Source organism: Sesamum indicum, linkage group LG6, assembly GCF_000512975.1.
Source record: "Sesamum indicum cultivar Zhongzhi No. 13 linkage group LG6, S_indicum_v1.0, whole genome shotgun sequence".
Taxonomy (NCBI): Eukaryota; Viridiplantae; Streptophyta; class Magnoliopsida; order Lamiales; family Pedaliaceae; genus Sesamum; species Sesamum indicum.
In genome coordinates this window covers 10,859,913-10,882,264 of record NC_026150.1, presented here as the reverse complement: position 1 = coordinate 10,882,264, position 22,352 = coordinate 10,859,913, and the positions used below count along the sequence as shown (strand labels likewise).

Sequence of the window (22,352 nt, the reverse complement as noted above, 5' to 3'; positions counted from 1 at the left end):
ACTTGTACCAACCTACATGAAAATGAATTAGTGAAACAAATAGTTCTATGATCATTAAAGATGTCGAAGGAAAGCAACAATACTGAACAATATATGACAAACTTTAAGGTAACTTGTACTTCACATAACCAGGTAGGATTACGCCTGTGTTAAATCTTGTGTTATGCACTTCCAGGGCACTTATAGAAGATTTGCTGGAAGTTTTTGCCTTATTTGTTAGACCATCTTGAATCTAGAATAATATTAGGTGATCTTAAGGTGTTCGTTTTTTTTTTCTTTTCACACATACCAATCAAAACAGCCAACAAAAATTGCTCAGAGAATTCTAGCTAACTTTGTTTATATACTTACTGATAGTCAATTTCTTCTTAAGAGTACAATGTTTCTACAAAATCATACTAAACAAGTTTCCAACCAACTGATAGAAACCATAATAAAAAAGAGAAGCAACTAAATGTTATGTTTGGTTTCAAATTTAGCACTTCAAGATGATATTAAAGAAAAAGGAATTACACAATAGTTGAAATTGTCTTGTATGTACGGTATTTAGGGGTTTAGTAAGTCCATAAACCCACAAACAACAAGGTAGAAACCCAAAACCCAATGTACACGCACAATATGCCAGGATCAGCCCCTACATCTTTATCAGAATAATATGTATTCTGAAGCCAAAAAATTTAGGTTACTTTGTCTAATCTTATAATATGCCATCGAAACAATGAACTTTGCTTTACAAATTAGCTATGTGCATTGACATGCAAAGCTAGATAAACAGCAAGCATAGCTATGCCTGTTGTCAGACATGGAAAGCTTGGTGATTTCCTTCCTGCACCAATATGAAAAGAATCTTGATGAAAGAACCTTTACAATTTCAAAACTGTGCAAAAGATGTTTGACTACATTACTATTATGATTCAGCTAAATCAAGAAATCAGAAATCGAGTATAAGAATTATTGCAAAGTGTAATTTAATGAAGAAAGAAGTTTTTACCGTTACAAGTTTGTCAACATTCAATTCTACTTTTTGCTTTGACCCTTGGCTGGCTACTATAGTACCTTGTACCCATACTGCGGCACCAGTTGAAATCAGACCACTCTCCACCTTAAGAGGGATTGACAGTTAGAATGATCAACTCCATTCATTATTATTTCAGACAGGAAAGTGGAAAAAAACAAATTAATAGTAGAAACCTAGAAGTAAGCAACCAGAACTAGGCATAACAATGAATGCCAAATACAAAATGTAGATCTCAAAGTAAGGCATACATCCAAGAGCAAATCGACAAGCGAAGTATGTTCACCAGACCTTGCATAATATTGCCAGTGTTCAGAATTGTATCAACAGGGGCAGAGAGGGCTAGTGCACAGTGGTCAATTGACCGGACCTGGGATGAAAGACTTCCACTAGTATGTGCTTTTATTTATTTTGAAAGGGAAATTTTACTCTTGCGACTAAAAAAGATTAAAAAAGAAAAGGAAAATAGCCTATTGATATCTTGCCTTAGAGAAATTAATAGCATAACTTATCTATACAATATCCAAAAGACTACTAGGGTGCTCCCAGTCCAAAATAATACTAGTTTTGTATACTTCAGTACTACCATCCAAGTCTTTTGAAGAAAAGAGACAAACTGATCCTTTACTCAAGAACAGCTCCACTTGCTTTAAAGGAAAGAGATAGCCTGCTCCTACACACACAGGTCAATCATAAGAACAGAACTCAAGCCAGTGTCTTTTGTAACATCACAGGATGTCAGAGGAAAAAAGAACTACATTTAGACCATTGTTCAAAGTCGCAGTCTCAGTGATAATCTCATTGGGGGTGTCACTCCAAACTGATCTCAGTGTATGTTGATATTTTCATTGCAAATAAATGCATTATAATACTCAAAAAAGTTCTTAAAAGTTAGTAAAGCTAAGCTAAAATAAACAACACAAATTATTACTTATTACTACATTTTAAACACATTACATAACTTTTTATCAAACATTTGCAATAGCAGTAATATGAACTCATTGTCCCTAAATCATTTACAACAGCAAGTACTCAGAAAGAAGCGTAAACTCCATTATGTGATGATCATCCAAGACAATCCAAACTTTACATAATTGATGATATTGTAATATCATGGTACTGACGATACATCAGAGTTACCGAATGTTATTGTTAATGTATTAAAACTTAGAAAATAATAAGTGTCGTCCAATATTGTGTTGCTGGCATACATATTGGTTAATACCTTGGACTATAATTTACAGACCATTGCTGAAGAAAATCTGCAGCACATATTGAACAATTAGCAGTACTAGTAACCAGCCTTATTTCAATTTTAAAAGGTAAGGCTTTGCACCAATTCGTTTCAATTATTGAAGAACAGCACAACGCAATAAATGGTAAGTTGCACCAAAAATTGCACAACAACAAAGAATGTAAATAAATTTTCTAGGACCATGAATAAATTTGTGGAAATGAATAGCAGTACCTGATCATAGCCTTCGGCATCAGAACTAATTACACATTGCATGTTTGAAAGGCAAGAACCATCGTTAACCTGCTCACCACACAAGAAACCTCCAGTCACCATAACTTTTTTTGTTTCTAAAACCTCAAAAAAGGTACGATCTTTCCGAGCCAACATACACTCAATAACCCACAAAAAAAGGAAAAAAAAAAAAAAAGTTTTACCTCAATAAACGTGACACTGCTCTGAACTCTAAGTGTCCTAACCCATCCCCTAACCACAAGATTCTCCCCCAATCTATTCAACCCCTGATCAGGCCCACCTTTGATGTCCGCAATCTTCAATTTCTTGCGAAACTCGCGGATTCTCACGCCTTTCTCCAGCTCAACAGGTTCGGGCTTCGTAGCCTCGCCAGATGCGACTGCCCCAGACACTACAGAGCAGAAGGCACGTTGTTGGGGGGAGAAACCAGCAGAAGAGAAGAAAAGCAATGGAGCGACGGAGCGAGTGAGCCTCGGATTGTTGAAGAGAGAGAAGAGAGGTGGGGAAGCGCCCGAGAAGGATTTAAGGAAGCGGAGAGCAGTGCCGGCAGCCGCCATTATAGTCCTGTCAGTGTGTGTTGTGTATGAGTGGGAAATTGGTAAGGTTTGGATATGAACCCCGAGAACTTGGCCACTCTCTTTTACTCCCTCTTTCGAAAGCCACCACTTTAAATATTCTCACTACTCATAGTTTCCTTTTATATTTTTAAAACTCAAGCAAACAAATTTATTTATATATATATTGAAAAAGGTAAACTGCATTGGGCAAAACATATGTATATATAGAGAACAGCTTTACAGCTCGTCAACCAATTCTTTAAATTCCATAGACTGCTGAAGTCAAGCAATACTCCAAATTCTATAGAGTACAAAAGATTGCAAGTTCTCTTGTAATTCTTTACTAAGGAATCTAATCAATAACAACTCTTGTTGTGGATAACGACATTGTGAACCTCAACTTATTCCTAGCTTGCTAGATATGGTAAAGAATGGTTGCAAGTGTGGCTCTATGTGAAATGCCTTCCTCTTCTCAACCTTCTCTTGCCTATGCAAATGAGGTAATTTGAATTGAATTTCCCGTTGAAGTACAACCAAACACCTATTGGAGTACCTACATTGGAAGAACAGGTGTTCGTGCATCACCAATTCATGTCCATCACAAATAACGTAGTCTTTAAAAGTGGTTTGCATCCAAGGTTTGTCTCCAATTGAGAGTTTCTAAATAATAAACATCCACAAGATAAACATGTTCCATGCATTTTTAACTAATGAATACCATTGCATTTTGCCTACTAAAGGTGGAAACATTGCATACATAGTAGTAGAGAAATGTCATGATGGTCGATCCTCTCCTCCATGAATACTTGGAAGAGAATATGCTATCTCTTCCACAAATGTCGCAAGCCATTGCCACTCCCCTTCAGCAATTATCGATCCAAAGCTGCATCCTCTAAAAGTTCTAAAGCTTGCGCTATTGGATAATGTTAAATTAATGACACCATAAGGTGCCATGAATCGTGCCATAGCCAAACAAAATCTCCATCACCAATCATGCATTCCACCATATTAATAAACATAACTCTAAGCTTGAGCAGCTTTCTCCAATCCTAAGAGCCCATACTACCACTCACCGTCCAAATTGACATGTTACGCAATTTATATTACATAATCCACTATATCTAGATTGAGCAACAATTAAGATGGATGATCTCCCACAAGTGCTTGCTCATGTGGGCCGCATTCATTGTTGAAACACATTGAATCCCCAGTCCTCCTTCTTCCTTGCAGGGGCAGGTTTGCTTCCAAAAAACCTTAAAGATAACACAAATTTTATCAACTAGGCCCTTGCCACATAAGACAAGCTCATGCACCCCCATCCACTAATTCTCTAATCGATCTTTCACAATAATGTTGCACAAGATGACTTTGTTAGTATGGAAGAACAAGTGGTATACCCAAGTACTTAAAAGGAAGACCTCTTGGAATCCAATATTTGTAATAGGGCATTCTTAACAAATATTACCGACCTTGAAAAAGATCACTTGACTCTTTAAAAGATTAGTTTGAAGGCCCCCACTGGTTTGAAAATTCAGCCAGCACTTCCTTCAAAAGGAGCACAAATTCAACATGTATTTTACAAAAGAAAAGCAAATCATGTGCAAAGCAAAGCATGACAAGCTGAAGTTCCTTACATTGCCAATGAAATTAAAATCCTTGTTTAAACAAAATTTGCGCGTTGACAGAAAGGTGAAGCACCTCCATCATCAACACAAAAAGGTAAGGGGATAAAGGGTCCCCTTGTCCTAACCTTTCGAACCCCTGTTAAAACTTATGTTGCTGCCCATTTATACATCGAGAGAATGAGGGTGTGGTCATACACTCCATGATCCAACTAATAAACTTGTCACAAATCTGAACAAACCCAAAGTTTCACGAAAGAAGTCCCACTCTACCAAATCACAAGTCTTCTTAAGGTCAATCTTAGTTACACATTGATGGATGATGATTCTAATTATAACCATGCAATAATTTTTTAGCCAATATAATATTATCGCTTATCATGCACCTGGGTACGAATGCATTTTGCATTGTATCCACTAGTTTATCCAAATTTCTCTTCATCATCCAAGCCGAAATCTTAGATATGGCTTTGTATGGGACATTGAAACAGGTTATAGGTCTCATTTCCACCATAGTGCTAGGGAGTTGTACCTTAAGGATTAATATCATCAACATTGTATTCACTTGCTTTACTAACCTCGTTTAGTGAAAAAATTCCTGGATAGCACCAATCACTTCGTCCCCTATAATTAGCCATGCTATTTTTAGAAATCCTGTAGAGTATCCATCCTAGGTATCTTAATCTCATCAATCCAAAAAAATGGCCTCTTTCACTTCATGCCTCTCAACCGGTGCGATTAGCTGCACTGCCTCATTACCGTCAATTACCAAGTTTAGCGCAGGGCTAAGGTGATTCAAAGAAATATCTCTTTGCATTATATTTTCCCCACATCCCCACCCCAATAACTTGCAAAAGAAATTCACAAACTCCTAGGTAATATGTGCATACTTTGTCAATTGGATGCCAAGTTCTGAATTAATCTAAACAATTTTTTGGAAGCCCTCCTTGCTACTACCTTCTTGAAGAAGATTTGAGTAAATTGATCTCTCTCCTTCAACCATTGAAGTTTGGCTTAAAGGTAATTTTCGTCCCCTAACTTTAGGCCATTCTCGAAGTTAGGGGACGAAAATTGCCTTTAATCCTTGAAGTTTTGCTCTTTGTTTTAATATCTGTTGATCTTGTTTAACAGCTAATGTATAGATTCCTTTACAAATTTTTTCTAGATCATGTAGAAACCCGTTATGCTTATATTGTTGGACGGACTCTTGTATTCTAGCAAGAAAACCTGTCACATTCTCAACATTTATAGCTAGATCATCCTTTTGCTTCCTCAACTCCCTAGATACCGGCTTGAGCAATTTAAGTTTGCGTACTAGAACATATAATTTTGTTCCATAGATATAATGTCTCTATTTATCCATCACATGACGTATGAATCTTAGGGCCTTAGCTAGAAAATTATCGACACGAAATATAGTGCACCACCTCATTGACCTCTCCCCTATAGACTATCATTGGACAGTGATCCAAAACATTCTTGGTGTGGTGCATTAATAGTATTTGTTTGTCCATTATGCAAGCTACACCTCCTTAGCTAAGGTCCTATCCTGTCTCTTACAAGGCCGCGTTCATCGTGACTACAATTGTGCCACAAAAAGAGAGACCATTACATTGAAAGTTTGCATAGTTCAATATGCAATATACATTCATTAAACTCTTCCATAACAGGCGCGTTCCCACTGTTTACCCGCTCACGTCACTTTGATAAAGCTTCTGTTAAAATCTCCCAATAAGCCACAAACTATCACTAAGCATTGGAGCTAGTCGCCGAATAATCCCCCACAACTCTTTTCTCTCAATTAACTCATTGCCCAGTAAATAAAAGAGATTGTACAAGTGTTGTATTCCCTCTTCAGTTCAACCCTACAATGAATCATCTGTCTGGAGACTTCAAACACCTCCACGCCAATCTACGTGTCATCCACAATAACCAGATTCTATTACTCGGACCATTATAATCCACAAACCCATTCCATCTACGATGAAAAATCGATTGGATGCTCGCAACATTTCTAATTGCTACCATCGTCTCTAATAGACCAACAAGTGATAATTTAAATTCAGTAATAAGTGTTGCAAAATCACATCGTTAAGACCCTAAAAAAACTTTGATTTTCTTCTTCACACATCCTGTGAAGAACGTCAAAATGATTATATATGCCAATCTCTTTTTCTTTACTCACTCTAGGAATATCAAATAATAAGGGACAACCAACTCCAGTCTACTAACTTTACACAGGAACTACATGTTCAGTAACAAGCCATTCAAGGCCGGCGCTAAGTCTTCTCCTTAGTATACTCTTGTGTATTTTTTGAATGAAAACATGTACACGTGGTGGCTGTTTTCTAATTGTTTTCTTCTTGGCAGGATAATTTTCCACCATGTGTCCGAGAGCTTGACAACTGGGGCTCGATTAGGCAACCACTCATACTCGACATCGATTGTGCACGGCTCTCCATGCCCTCCCTTCAATGTAGAAAATATTATGTTAAGATGTTTGGGCAGGATTGAGGAATAATTAAGCAACACACAAACCCTAGCATAGTCAAGGCCGGCACAGGACCTCGTTATCATGTCTTGATACATAGGGTTTCATACTCCATTACCGATGACACTAAGTCCATCCTCAGTCCAGTATTCAATAGGCAAGTGATGTAGTCGAATCCAAATCGATACCTCTGTATAAGTTGTTTCTTGAGTACCATGTTCCCACTTTTGCAATATGATCGGTTGCCCTTGTAAGAGCAACGCATCCCCCTTCGATCACCTCCTCCATTGAAGCAGTGGACTGGAACTTGAGAAAATAAAATCCATTAGTCCTATCATTGACATCTTGCACCCCTTGCCAATTATAACATACAAAAGCGTTAGTATGGTGGAAAAAGGGTTTTTTTTTTCCTAGAAAATACCCTACAGCCGTTGAATGCTACTTCCTTGTCCTCGTCTCCTCCATTATTTGCATTGCTCAAACACCTATTTCCCCATTATACTCAGACGAAACCAATCTTAGAGTTTTACGTATAGACTTGTTGAAACCCTCGACAGACCAATATACATGCATGTTAGCGTTCGGATTTGTATAACCCCAACATATACCTTAGGCTGACTCGTCTCCTTTGACTTGACCTCTCTTGTTGATCAATGAGGCTTACTTTCACTAAATCAAGATCAGGAACAATTCTTCTCGCCATTATATCCTACCAGGCTAAATTGCATTTATTGCCCCGTATATTGGGGGGGTAGCATTTCAGGGACTGTAGTTAAGGGTGTAGCAAATAACATCCCAAAATTAAATTTTTTTTGGCAATTTAAGGACTCCGGCAATCGGATTTTATAAATTTGCCGAAAACTGCTTACCTGGACACAAATTAGGGTTCCAATTTGGGGCTTTTGTTGACGTGGCCGGGGGTTAAAAAATTATTGCCAACTAAGCTAAAAAATTATTTCCAATTTGGGGCTTCATCATCTTCATCATCACCATCATCATCTTCATCATCACCATCATCATTTTCGTCTCTCTCTCTCTCTCCTCCCTTTCTTTCTTTACATTTCTTAGTTCTTGTTCTTCTTTCTCCAAAAAATCATGAAATTTTCTCATGAAATGCAACTCCTCTGATCTCCTTTTCACATATTTTGGAACCCCAACTTGCCCCCCCCTCTCTCTCTCAGCATATACATACAGCCCTTGTATCTATTCCCACAACCCACCTTCTCCCTCAACTTTTGTGTGCGGGTTCTTGTTCTTGGGTTTAAGTGTATAGATATATACACATATGCCGTTTTCTCAGTCGACTCAACTTCCTGCGACAATGAAGCCGACCGCCGCAACACGGGCACACGCCTTTATGGTGTTGACTGGGGCTCCGTCGACCTCTCCATCGTCGACACAGAGAACGAGGAGTCTCAGCAAAAGCTGGAAGATGATTTCGACACCTTCACCACTACGAAGGCATCCGATCTGGGGCAGTCGCTTGTGATTGCCAAATCCCCTTCAAAATCCACATCGTGAAGGATCGGGATATGAAGGAGCAGCATTTTGTTTTTGTTTTGGTTTTTGTTTTTTTTTCTTTTTGTTTTATGTTCTTTTCCACATCAACGAGGGACTTGGCAATTTTATCCTACACCACAGCCACATCAGCAGCTTAGTAGGCACTAATTTATAACCTCACGGCCACATCAGCAAAAATCCCAAATTTGAACCCTAATTTGTGTCCAGGTAAGCAGTTTCCGGCGCATTTGAAAAATTCGATTGCCGGAGTCCTTAAATTGCCAAAAAAAATTTAATTCTGGGATGTTATTTGCTACACCCTTAACTACAGTCCCTGAAATGCTACCCCCCCTAATATACGGGGCAGTAAATGCAATTTAGCCTATCCTACCATGTGCCGCCACAGTAATATTGTGCTTTACGTCGTCATCCTAAGTTCTGATCATGGAGCGGTGCGATAGGTCCACTTCCATACTTCTCATCCCATCTTAGTTTTAGGGTTTGTAATAGAGAACTAGATGGTACATCTCCATGTCCAAAACACATTCAGCTAATTGTAGGAATTCTGATAAGCAAAACAACTATTTAATCATCTCCACTTTCTCCTGATCTGCCTCATCAACCACCTCCTCCTCCTGGCCTTCGACACCAGGGTTCCGAAAAGAGAGAGGAGATAGGAAGGAGAGACACCATTGCTATACTAAGTTTTGGTTCTTGTCAAACAAATGCAAAATAATTCCATTTGATGTAACATTTTATTTTTATATAGTAAATCGATCTCAATTATATCATGAACGTTAGTTATTAACTTCAATTATTAACAATTAATATATCAATTATTAATATTAATTATTTTGAATTAATCAATAACTATTATTATAGTAAACTAACAACTACGGCTAAAACCAACACCCCCATATATACTGATGGAACTCGACACTGGAACTTCAATTTTCATCAACTAAACTAGCATCACATTTGATGTAATATTCACCTAATTTTAACTTTAAAATTTTGATCCATCAACTTAATACTTATCTAATAAAAAAAATATACATTTCATAGAAATTATTTGACAATAAAAATTCTTTTAATTCTCGTACATTCATTTTTCACCTGAAGCTTACATTCTCTAAACATCAGTTGATTTATGTTTATTGACTAATCTTCCTCAATAAAAAGAAATACTGTAGTTCACCAAGGATTTTGACCCCCAAAAAATATTAAAAATTAAAATAAATAGATAAATAAAATCTCAACTTCCTTTATATTAAAAATAAACAAAATATTTTTTTCCCTTATCTCTCACAATATAACAAAGATGCATTTGGGTTGACATATTTAAAATTATAAATTACAGATCCATAGAATCAAATCATTTAACTTAAGTTTGTTTGACTTATTCTGAATTTTGAAACATTTCAACCTTCCTCTTTTAATTTTGAATTATATTTTATTAAATACTTATGAATTTTAAATTCGCATTATATAGTCATTTGAAATCAAATTCAATCCCATTTATCCTAAAAAATCGAAATTTTCAATATATATATAGATACACATTGTTCCCCAGAATTTGCTATCCCTCTTCGTAACAACTCAACCGAGAAAACCACAATATTTTTCCTTACCAATAATATTTTTTTCGTTTCCTCACAAATAATGTGATGACAGAACCCCCATCTTCCAATTTGTGGACAATGATAAATGTAAAAACGTGAACCTCCCTCCCACGATTTTATTTGATTGTTATCTCCGATCACAAGACAATTTTCTTTGCCTCATTTAAGTATGAAGAAGAGCAAATGTTGCACAGTACCAGAACTAAATTCGTATTAAGAAAAATCTTCAAATCGTATACTTCCTCCGGGTTTTGGTGTAAACTGAAAGAAATTGCTTTCAATGATACTAACTCATTGCAAAATCGTTGCCAGAGAAGTACATGGCGATGCTGGGTACAATGATACAAGCATTATGGGTGCTAATATCTAACAAACTGTTGTATGTTGTCTTCGCCTTTCCTCCCGTAAGGGTGACTCTCACTGAACCCATGCCGACTTCCTTCAATTTTCCGTGTTTTCTTCCTGAACTTGGACGCATTGCTGTCTATGTTTAGGTTTACTTTGGGAGGAGAAGTAAAACAGAATGAAGCCGCCACAGCCTGCCAAACAATACAGATCAGTATCACCATAGAAAATGATGGAAAGTGAACAAAATTAATTGTATTTGTCAAGGATTTGTGGATAAACTAATAAAAGAGAAGGCGAATTAGGTTCAAGATGACTGTTTGTTAGGCACGGCAAACATTCATGATTTCATCACAATGTAAAGATTTGAGACGTGAAACTATTCTGGGTACGTCAGATAATTTGTGGAACTGCAAACACAAACACGGATAGATGCAACCTGAGCTACGCATGGGGCTAAAATGAAAGCAAATAATTAACCAAGTGGTTACAATCTCCATTGAAGATGCATACTTCACAGAATGTGCAAATCTTTGTGCTCAAGGGGGAAAAGTGATTCAACATGCTTAACTGTTTCCCCAGTGATGCAGGAAGTGTCAGAAGGGAGCAGAATTGAGGGAGAAGCAAAACCATCATCAATCAATTGCAGGTTACCGCATTTGATTTGATAGTGCTTCCATTACCCCCACTGATGTACACTTGCCTTTCAACTTGCTCTAATCTGGCTCAAGATTGTGGTATGTTTGATTAGAAAAGTAATTTCCAAAGGTTCACATTTCAAAGTGATTGGTCTACCCAAGTTTTTATTATTTTTTTCTCAACTGTCTTCGCTGTATAAAAGTTTGCATTATCTGGGAAAAGTTCAGGCTTCAGATTGTCAGTTGTGAGTCACATGCTTAACTATCTATCTATTTCTTTTAGCCTATCATCTGTGAAGGCGGCTTTTACTAGCTATCCTAGCACTACAGATTATATTCAAAAGAATAACTTCAGTCTTAGCTCAATAGAGGTGAGATAAAATAGATCAATAAAAGTAATTTAAAACAAGAATAGATATGTAAAATATTTAGGGATATAATTGGCCATCTCTATTGCCAAGCACGCCACTGGATTTGCCGATTTCTATCAGATTTCCTCAGCAAATTGTTATTGTACTTCACGCCTAATGGGAACGAGCCTCCAGCAAGATTCTAGTGCAACAGACTCAGCTAGCAACTATTTCCAGTTTTCATTTTTACCTTCTGATAATAGTTTTGCCAAGTTGCTAGAGAAGTCTGCTGCTCTCGTTGATAAAAAAAAATAAACAAATCAAATTATATCTCATAACCTATGTGGGATATTACAGAAATCTTTGATTAGACAGACCATGCACTTTATCACTCCAATTTAACATTTAGTAGAAGATACACTACTTTGGCTGGGAAATATAAAAGTTGAATGATGATATGTTACAGAACAACTAACATAAATACCTGGAGGTCAAGCCGGTGAACATTGAAGATGTCCTTCATAGAGTGCGAATTGTATGCTAGGATGTAAGATCTGTAAGCATCTTTAGCGGACTTATTCAAATAATAGTTGTTGGAAACCAACTTTTCCTGTATCATGTGAATAGTGAAAATTATGAGTTTCCTTCTAACTAAAGGACAATCAGATACCGGAGCACCACAGTATCTCAAGAAATGATGAGATTAAAGCCTTTCGAGCAAGAATTTACCAAGTGAGATTGAACATTTGCCAGCTTCTTCTGATCAAATTCATACTCTTTGACGGGCACTTTTGCAGCCTGAATTTTCAGTGAACATACTTTCAGGTAATAACAGAAAAAAAACCCAGCAAGATTTGTCAAGTGAAATAGCTAAAAAAGATTTTATTTTGTCTCTAATGCTACCAACACAAATCATATATCACATTCTAATAAGAGGACCCTCAACAAAATTTTCTCTATTAACTAATACACATTGAGAGATCTTCAGCCATATGAGACGTTAACTGCAATTGATTGAGGAAAGAAAACAGCAATTCCAGCTTCATCAACATAACAGTATTGCGACTGACAATGAGGTGGACAAATAGAACACAACTAGTGAGTGGTGACCTTACAAGGGTTCATGCCAACAAAATCAAAGACTTTCCTCAGTTTAAGGATTTCCAGCATCAAATAGAACCACAACAAAAACAGAGTAAAGATGCAAAAAATACCAAATTAGTTCTGTTATGACCAAACTTAAATCTGCGATTTGCTATTTCATGGAAACCAAGTAATTCAGACCTTAAGGTACTTTAGAAACTGTAACTCTTCTGGAATCAAGAAAAGCAGCGCATTTCCTTTTGCACCTTCCCCACGGGCTGTTCGACCAACTCTATGAATATATTCCTGAATGTATGGACATAAAACCACAGGTGAGGGAGCTCAGAAGTATATAGAATATGCAGCAAACTACTCCATCAAGAAAGTTGTCAATCACCTTAGGCTCATCTGGGGGGTCATATTGCACAATCCAATCCTAGAAAAACAGAAGAGATAAATCAATCAGTGCAAGCCCTATATGTGACACAAATCAAAGAAAGTGCAGATCTGTTGGATCTCACTTATTTCAGGAACAAGCAATCAACCATTTAGTGTTGGTCGTCAGTGAACTCAATAAATCGCGGTAAAGATTCCCAAATTATTTTGCATGGAAGAATCATTCAGAAAACACTGCAATAGGCCATGGAGAAACAGCGAGAAAAAGAGCAGCATATATGATAATGTAAGGAAACTGTCAAGCACCAGAAAAACCTTATGCAGCTCTCAGTGCAGTGGTTGCTTTCTACCTATTTCTCATCACACAATGTACACAATTCCTGTATTTCTGTAAAGATATATGAAAACACAAACCATTCACCATTTGGACCCGTAAGATGATCCAGTAAACAAGTGAACAAAAGGGTGGCCAGTTCACAGTCTTCAAGCTCATCTGAGTAAAGACTCTATCCACATTTTTAGAGCATGAATGTAGGCAATCCCTAAAGCCCCTTCCCCCCTTTGAAGTTAAATTCTTCCCATTCTCATTTACACATTAGGGCTGCATGTTAATCGTTTCTTCTGTATTCTTGTTCCTCGTCAGCTTCTTTTCCCTATCTGAGTCCTCTTTCCTTCTTTTTAAAATTTTTCTTATGAATTTGGGGGTTGTAAGGAAAGGGAGGTCGATGAAAGTGAAAAACCTACCACTGCCGGAATATCAAGACCACGTGCAGCTACATCTGTACATAACAAGATACCCTTCTCTGCTTTGCAGAAATCAAAGAAGGTAGAGGTTCGTTTCTGCTGCTTTTGCTTTCCGTGGATATCGAGACAATCAATCTGAATGTATCTAAGAAGTTCTGAATGGAATTTGACAGAATTGCAAGATGAGAAGAAAACCATCACTTTCTTTGACAGATTCCGTTTCAAGAAGGAATAGAGAAGAACAAATCTCTTGGCACTAGGTACAACGCAGTAGCCTTGCTGCAGTCCTTCATTTGTGACCTACATGGTTCAATCACAGGAATTAGAATTAGTATAAAAGAAATAGTTCTGGATACTAAATACCAACTAGGGAAAAAAAAACCAAATGGTTCTCATACCCTCTTTCTTCCATCATCCACATCAATATAGACAGGAGTTGTCTGAAATGATAAGCGAGCAAGATCTTCAACCTGAAATTGATAAATAGACATTCCTCTTGAGTTCTTCAATTAGCAATTAAAATCCTTTTGTTCGGTCCCAAAAGTCAAAGATCACTTTTGCCACCATACAACAAGATTCCAGAGTATAGGAGCATAACTTTCCAAGCTGAAAAGTCCTTTAAATACTGAAACTTCAGTAACATATTGATAATGTAATCTCATTATTTCTTTTGTTGTATTTTCTTTTCAATTTTTTCTTGTCTTTATTCCCAAAGACAACAGCAAATTTCTTCCCCATGCAGAGAGAAGTGTCAATACCTTTTTGGTTTGGGTAGCAGAGAAAAGAGCAGTTTGCCTCACCTGCATGATAGGTAGCATAGTCAGATAATTCAAAGATGAGTTGATATAGCTATATGTTTCACTAATAAGTTAATTGTATTTCTCACCAGGGCAATCGCATTAAGACAATTAAACCCACCAATTATCGCTTAATATAAAATCTAACACAAATTGTGTAACAACTACAGCAGCAGACACAGTTTTGGAACATCATTATTATTACTCCAATGATATTAAAACAGATTAAGACATAAATAAGTCTGCTTTGAGAAGTTAATTCTTTGCTAGAAGAACCACCAAGAGTATATAAATACAGCAATGCACTAGTTCTCAACAATAACGAGACGGGAGGGGCTGGTTTGAAATGCTTGAAACAATAACTGACACAGAAAAGCAATTTAACAACCAATCAAACCTTAGCTCTGGCTGTGCATACCTTAGGCAAGATTTTAATGATTTGCTTCATTTCTTCTTCAAAATTAGCTTCCAAGATCCTATCAGCTTCATCAATCATGAGGCACTGCACAAACAGTGAATGTAAAAGTTAACACAAGAGTCTCTCTGTGAACAAAGTTCTTGTTTCCAATAAAGGAAAAGGATGAAGATGTCTGGGTCTAACTCTGCATAAAAATTAAGTAATTTGAGAAGGGAATTATAACAAGACATAACTGTACAGAAAGAGCCTTGTGGAAAAGTTTTTATCACCTGGGGTGAATACAAGCTTGACATACTCCTTTCTCTCCTTCTAACCACTTAGTTTGATATAAATCAATTTTAAGGTCCATTACAACTGAAGATCTGATGGACAATGTTTAGGCTTGAAATTGTAAAATAGTGTCTGATTATCAACCCAAACCAGTCTCATTTGAAAAGAGAAAGATCTTGGTCTCAATTCACTAGTTCAAAGTGAAAAAAATATTAAACAAAAGAGTCCAATTTAAGCTAAGCCCATGAACTCAAGCAAAGAAAATGAATAAAAATATAAACCATATTGCTCTTAGCAGTTAACCGTTGAGAGTGTAGTTCCTTTTTCAGTAGAACCCTGAATTTGGAGACAAAACTTGGTCACTGTTATATTATGGGTTAGTAAGTCTATTGCTCTTTTCGCTCAAAATACCACTGTTGAGAAAGCAGGTATAATTCATTTCAACGATATTTTTTCCTAATCCCAGTTTATAGAATGATTATTTAAAGTTAGAGGCTCTACACAGGAAAGTCCTCATAATTTACAAGTTTTACAAGACATTTGAATTGTGAAATAGACAAGATCAAATCCAATGCTTAAACTTATTTAGAGTATGTGAAAGCTTCCCAGCTTTCGAGAGAATAAGGACACCAAAAAATGAACTTTGATGTGCTTGTAGCAGAAATATAGTTAACCATCATTAGGATAAATAATAATCAAATCAAAAAACTTAGGGGAAAAAGGTCATACTTTTAGGTTTTTATATATGAAGCCCTTAGTGTTCTGAAGATGGTCAAGAAGTCGACCAGGGGTTGCCACTAAAAGATTTACGCCTTTGGCAATTCGCTCAGCTTCTCCTCTTCGTGCCGCACCACCAATTACTAGTCCCAGTGTCTGTGAATGATACTTCAGAAGGTCCTTTGCCACAGCATGTGTCTGTTTGATTAAGTTGAAAATCAGTCTAAGAAATGCAAATATACATACATCCTAGCATACATAGTGGCACTGTCAACCAAAAGATGGTATATTCATCTGTTTTGGCTCAAGCTCGAATACACTGCAAATATATGTTGGCAAAATGTTTGTTATAATGGAAGCAATATCTAATATGAACACCTCTGTTCACTCTTCAATGTTGTACTGGAGATGGACAGGGACAATACATTCCATCATTTTTCTGCTATATTAGTAAACAGCTCAACACGAGAAGATTATGTTTTAAAGGAGGTGGCCAGGTATTCGAGCCAGGTCTATGATTTTCTGGAGTAATTATGGTTACTGTAAAAGAACGGAGTAAACATATCAAAATAAAATCAAAATAGAAGAATTAAAATACCTGTATGGCCAACTCCCTTGTTGGACAAATGACGATAACACCAGTCCCATTTCTAGGCGTAAAACGGATGTGATACAACAATTCCACCGCAGGTATCAAAAAAGCAAGGGTTTTTCCTGACCCCGTCCTTGCAGCTCCTAGAACATCTTTGCCTTCCAGAAGTGGTGGAATCGCTCTAGCTTGGATCTTCATCACCCAACACAAGAAAACATAAGTTTACTGATAAATGAACAAGTTTCAATCTTCAATTATCTCAGCTCAAGGTAAGCAGAAAACTTGGAGCTAACAAAAATGCTTCCAAATAATTTGGATACCCTTCAAAGAATTAAACATTCTAAACAATCCAAACCAAGCTTCCCAAAATAATACAAGGACAATCAATCAACACTATATGGATGAACTAAATAACATTATATTGTGTCATCTCCAGAACATGCACCAATCAACACCACGGAAATCATCAGTAACAACTTGTGTAATTACCAATATAAGATATTACCTGCGTCATGTACTGAAAACCCATGTCTTTGATGGCATTCATAGTGGGCTCGGATATCGGGAGCGCTGCAAAGGCTTCACTGCTCATAATCCCAGACTCAACCCTCTTCATCTCCTTCTTCAAGACAACCTTCTCCTCGTCCTCTCGCTCTTCTTCTTCCTCTTTTCCCTCCTCTTCGGCTGTCTTCTTCTTCTTCTTCTTCTTCCTCCCTACTTTCTCCTCCACATTTGAGACTTTCCCTTCTTCCTCTTCCTCTCCTTCGTGTTCTTCTCGTTTCAACTCTTCTCCTTTCTCTTCTTCCTCTTCTTCATGACGTCGTTGTGTCGTCTTCGTGTTCTTCCTGTCTCTCTTTCTCTTGCGCTTCTTCTTTGCGGACTCCATAGCCCCATTCTCACCGGATTCAAGATGTGGGTTATCTTCAATGACGGCCATCTCGGAGGCGGCGGAGGCAGAGAGTTATGGTGGAGAGGTCTTGCAGCAGAGAGTTGCGGCGGGGAGGTTTTGGAGAGCTCTGATTTGGGCCGCCTATTCTTATGCATGTTTGTCCCTTGTCTGGTGCATAACTGGGCCTGTTAATTCGGGTCACGACCCGATTCAAACCCACCAGCCAATTCTTGGATCATGACCCGATTCAAACCCATGAACCAATTCTAGGACAAGGGCCAAATTTTAATCTGAATTCATATGGATCTACCGGCATTAGCTTAAATTTATTCGAAACATCTTATAAATTTTTATATTTAAAAAAACATTTAAAGAATTTAAAAATATTAAATTATTATTTTAAGAATAAGTTCTGAAAACATTTGAATAAATAAAAATTAACTTATAAAATATTAAAGTATTTTGCATAATAATAAAAAAATAATTAAATTATTAGAATTTAAAATTATATAAATTAAAATTTTTGTTTCGGAACGGAAAACATCAAATATATGAAAGTTAAAGGTGAAACATTATCAAAATTGTGCGAGTATTTGATAAGATTAAAGAGTTTAAAATATACTGATAATTTGTGGCACATGTTTATGTTCGTGAAAATTCTATAGACTATTTGAAATAAAATATTATAAGATATTTATTATTTAATAAATTATATATAAAATAATAATTTAATATTAAATTTATAAGAACATTGCAAAGGAAAAGTGCAGGAAGATTTTAAAAAAAGTGTGAGATAAAGTTGAGATCTGACAATTCTACAACTATATATGAGATCATAAATTTTAATATCACAATATATAAATGTGTTTGTCTAATTTTTGTAAGTTTGTCATCATTTATTATTTTAATCATTATTTATTATGTGATAGTTTTTAAAAACATATATTAAATTATTAATTAATATCTTTTAAATATAGTGATTAATTTATAATAAATGGATTTTATAAAATTAAAAAAAAATCTTACAAGCTACATAAAATATTCTAGCTATGTTCCCTAACAAATATGTTGTTTTTATTTAGCATGTTGTTCTTGAATATAGTTATATGAAAATTTTACTATAAGTAGTAGTTTTTAATATTTATTTAAAACTATAAGTAGTAGTTTATAATTTTACTATATTTATTTTTTTCAGTATTTTGTAATTTTGATTTGACACATAAAAATCTATCAAATAATGACTTAATTTACGACCTATTGGAAAATTACTAGATTCCATTATAATCACTTTACTTTAAACTTAGCTTATTAATTTTTTATAATAGGTTAATTATAATGAGCTCTCTTCAGATTAGATATAATTATAAATATTTCTCATTATTTGAAAAATTACTAATGCTCCTGATTTTAATGACGGTCTAAAAATTAGCATAATCCATCAGTCCCCGTTAGGTTTTTATTTATTTTTAATGGTAAACTGACTTAAATGCTCTTGTCGGCTATAAATTATAAATTTATTTATTTTTTGAAATTTTTTTATAGATTAAGTGGATAATTTTTTTATAATTTTTTCAAACTTTTCCATCCATCTTTTCCAATTATTATACAATTTTTTTTTTTTTAACTTCGTACTCCCACCAATAGTATGCTTCTTTAAGCTCCTCACCCCCTACTCCCTATATCTATACATGTAGTCTGATTAGGACAATCCTTACATGTGTCATCTACCTCCATAGTTATACAAATCCTAGGTATAGTACTGAGTCCCCAACATAGTCCCAAATGTTGCCTCCCACAAGTAGAACAATTCAATGTGAAGGCTAACCTCCTACCATAACTTTATCAACTCCCCTACGTGATCTAATGGAGGGCAAACTAGATGAATTGCGTTCTATTGACTCTTTATTAAAGCCTATTGATCTCATAAACCTCGATCCACAACTTCCTCGAAGAGCATAACCACCATGTGAAAAACTTCCACATCCTATTGAAATGAACAGTTGATTCCTCTCTTAATCGGTTTACTTGACTCCCTTATTGCATACGTTAACTTTATCTTCTTTTCCCCCTTCTTCTTGTCTTCAGTTACTGTCTTTTCATCCTAACCGTTGAACTAATGAGGGTTTTAAAATTCGTAATTCTGACCACAAGGCCCCTTTTGATCTTAGATCATAACCCCTACTCAAATCGGTAACATTGATCCTCTTATGTCGCTACTGCTTCTGGTGCATACTTAGCAAATGTAGCAAAATGAATACTCTGTTACTGTTTGATCATCTTCTTGAACTAAGTTTAGAAACTTCAACTCTCTTGTTTAGTACATCTTAGGTCTATATTTATTATCAAACTCCTTTAGAATTCGGCCCAAGTCATCTCATGTGTCTCAGCTCTTTACCAACCTCAACTGAGTCAGTACATTACCTGTAAATAAAAAACAACATACTTAAGTTGATTTTCTGAAGTACAGTTCACCAAATTTATCATATCTTTGGGTTTTCCAACATTTTGTTGCGACGTCAAAATCTAAAGTACCTTCAAAGTCTATAGCTCTCATTTTTCTAATCTCTCATAGTTACAAGCAATTGTAGCCACCACTGGTGTTTGCGTTGGGACCAGCGCATGTGCCTGTGTAAGAATTGCGCTTGGGCCTGAAATGCCATTTGGAGAATCTGAGCATACTTTGTTGGTAAACTTGCAGGTAGAGCACCATCAGGAGGAATTGGAGCATCAACACTAACACCCCTTTAACCTATCCCAACTCCACCTGCACTTATAGGTGCAACTGAGCCTTCTACTGTCTCCACGGACTCTTTCCTACTAGCTGCTGGGTCAGCAAGTGTATCATGAGAAGCCATCTTAGAAATGTAAACGCCCTCTAATACCACCCAATGTAGCACCCTTACGGCACTTTGCTTTGTTACTGCTAATTATACACGCTCTCTTTAATCTGAACTCGTCTTATAAGAAACTTTAATTTCAAAACGATAAGAGAGATCTTATTTTTATCAACACAATAGATATATCTTATGTAATGATAGATGCCGTCAACAATTTATATTTACTTTTCCACCAACGTATTCATGTACAGAACTCAAAAGGATAGGGAAGTTCTTAGTTATAAAATTTGAAATGCAAACCCCTTAAGAGACTAATGTATCTACAGAATTACTCAGATGCATATCATGTTTTAACTCAACAAACTACTTTGCCAAATTTGATCCTGACATTCTCATTCATCTTGCTGAGATTTATTCTAATGATGTTTCTTCTTGTAATATTGTTTACCGAAAGACCAGCTCGAAATATATATTTCGAGAAGAGCTGAAGTTTTGAATTTTTAAATTGTCATGATCTTTCAAGTCTTGCTATCAAGATGGTTGAAACTAAAAAACATGTGATATTTCCATTGGTGTGTATTGCTTTATTGCATGATGTTGATATCATCAGTGGTAACATCTGTTGAGAGCGTTTTCAACAATAATGATGATACTCCCTCAATCATTTTTCCTAAAGTTCAAAGTAAAGGGAGTAGGCCCCCATAAGTAGTCCAGTAGGTCCAATCGGTGGCTCATGAGTAAGGTGTCAAGTCCATAATTTTTGTTTTTACCTTAACCTTGCAGGTAAAAAAGTAAATCCGATTTGGCAAGATGACTCATAGACAGCCAGGATTCCACATCACATATACTCCTATCAACATGGGACAAATCATACTGAAAAATCTCCAATAAATTATTCTTAGTTTGTGATGGCCGATCTGGCAACAACATGTAAAACATAATTCATAGGACTAGGACTAGCTGGGCATGACTTCTTCAAGCAGTCATATCTTCATCCTGATAAGTCCAAATCGCAATCCATTTTCTTTATTAGTTAAATAACTTGGATGATTTCCAAATTGTGTATCATACACTACAGCCACTTTTGAATTTTGCTCTCGGTCGACCTATAAATAGAGGTCATTGTGCAACTATAAGGTAACAAGTATCACTCACTATTTTCTCTTGGTTTTCAGCAAGCTTCTTGCACATTTCCGCACTCCACGTTATTATTATCATTTTATCATAATATTTTATCAATTCACATTGATTATTACACCATTATTCTTACATTATTTCAAATTTTTTGATTATCTCTTCATCAATTTAAATATTGACTTAAGCATCAAAATGCTAATCCCTGTTTTATAGGTTAGTTCTTATTTGATCTTAGAATTTTCATAAAGATCAATGGATCGTTGTGGTGTTGCCAGACTCCTGTATGCATCAAATGAATATCATCAAAACCACATTGTGAATAAGATAGGTGATATCTGGCTGAATGACTTGATGATTTTTTATATTGAGCGACATATATTTGCTGATATCAATAATGAAGTGATTTTGTAATATTTTTAGAACATGCAGACTAGCAAATTTCAATTAGCCCCTTATTGTCGGAGTCATATTTTTAAAAAAATAGATGTATTTATATCATTGTACATATTTAATTTACAATAATAAATTATAGTAATTTAAATTTTTTGATAAATTTATACTAATTATTAAATTTTAATAGGATTAAACCAAATTCCTTACTTTACCACCGTCCATTATTGTGTTCCAGACCTATATTGGCATCAATACAAATAACATGACAGAAGCTTGGTCCTAAAAAATGATATCATCCTTGCAGAAAAATTAACATTGCAAAACTAAATTATTGAAATAGATTTTAAATTCCTTTTCATTTTCTAGGAAGGAGGAAAAGCCCTCCCACCATATACACCCCCTTATTGTGGGACTTCTGGAGGAGCTTTATGAGACTCCAGAATCTACAGT

The 22,352-nt window shown here is 35.8% G+C and overlaps 2 protein-coding genes across 3 annotated transcripts in view; both read right to left on the bottom strand.

Moving 5' to 3' along the window:
* LOC105164446 (asparagine--tRNA ligase, chloroplastic/mitochondrial) overlaps positions 1-3,181 on the bottom strand; it is a gene marked incomplete in the record, with an annotated part of 14,854 nt that extends 11,673 nt beyond the window's left edge. Inside the window, 3 exon segments of one of the 2 annotated variants that reach the window (XM_020694882.1) lie at positions 992-1,102; positions 2,484-2,552; positions 2,687-3,181. In XM_020694882.1, the coding sequence (XP_020550541.1) occupies positions 992-1,102; positions 2,484-2,552; positions 2,687-3,061 (555 nt within the window). 2 annotated transcript variants of the gene reach the window in all.
* Positions 10,483-17,678, bottom strand: LOC105164333 (DEAD-box ATP-dependent RNA helicase 51). Its single transcript, XM_011082955.2, has 12 exons — positions 17,152-17,678; positions 16,653-16,838; positions 16,067-16,252; positions 15,068-15,151; positions 14,611-14,652; positions 14,251-14,322; positions 13,853-14,152; positions 13,110-13,148; positions 12,914-13,018; positions 12,359-12,427; positions 12,114-12,239; positions 10,483-10,835 (listed from the first exon to the last, which is right to left on the bottom strand). The coding sequence occupies exons 1-12, from the start codon at positions 17,581-17,583 to the stop codon at positions 10,656-10,658; spliced, it is 1,821 nt and encodes a 606-aa protein (XP_011081257.1). The 5' UTR covers positions 17,584-17,678; the 3' UTR covers positions 10,483-10,655.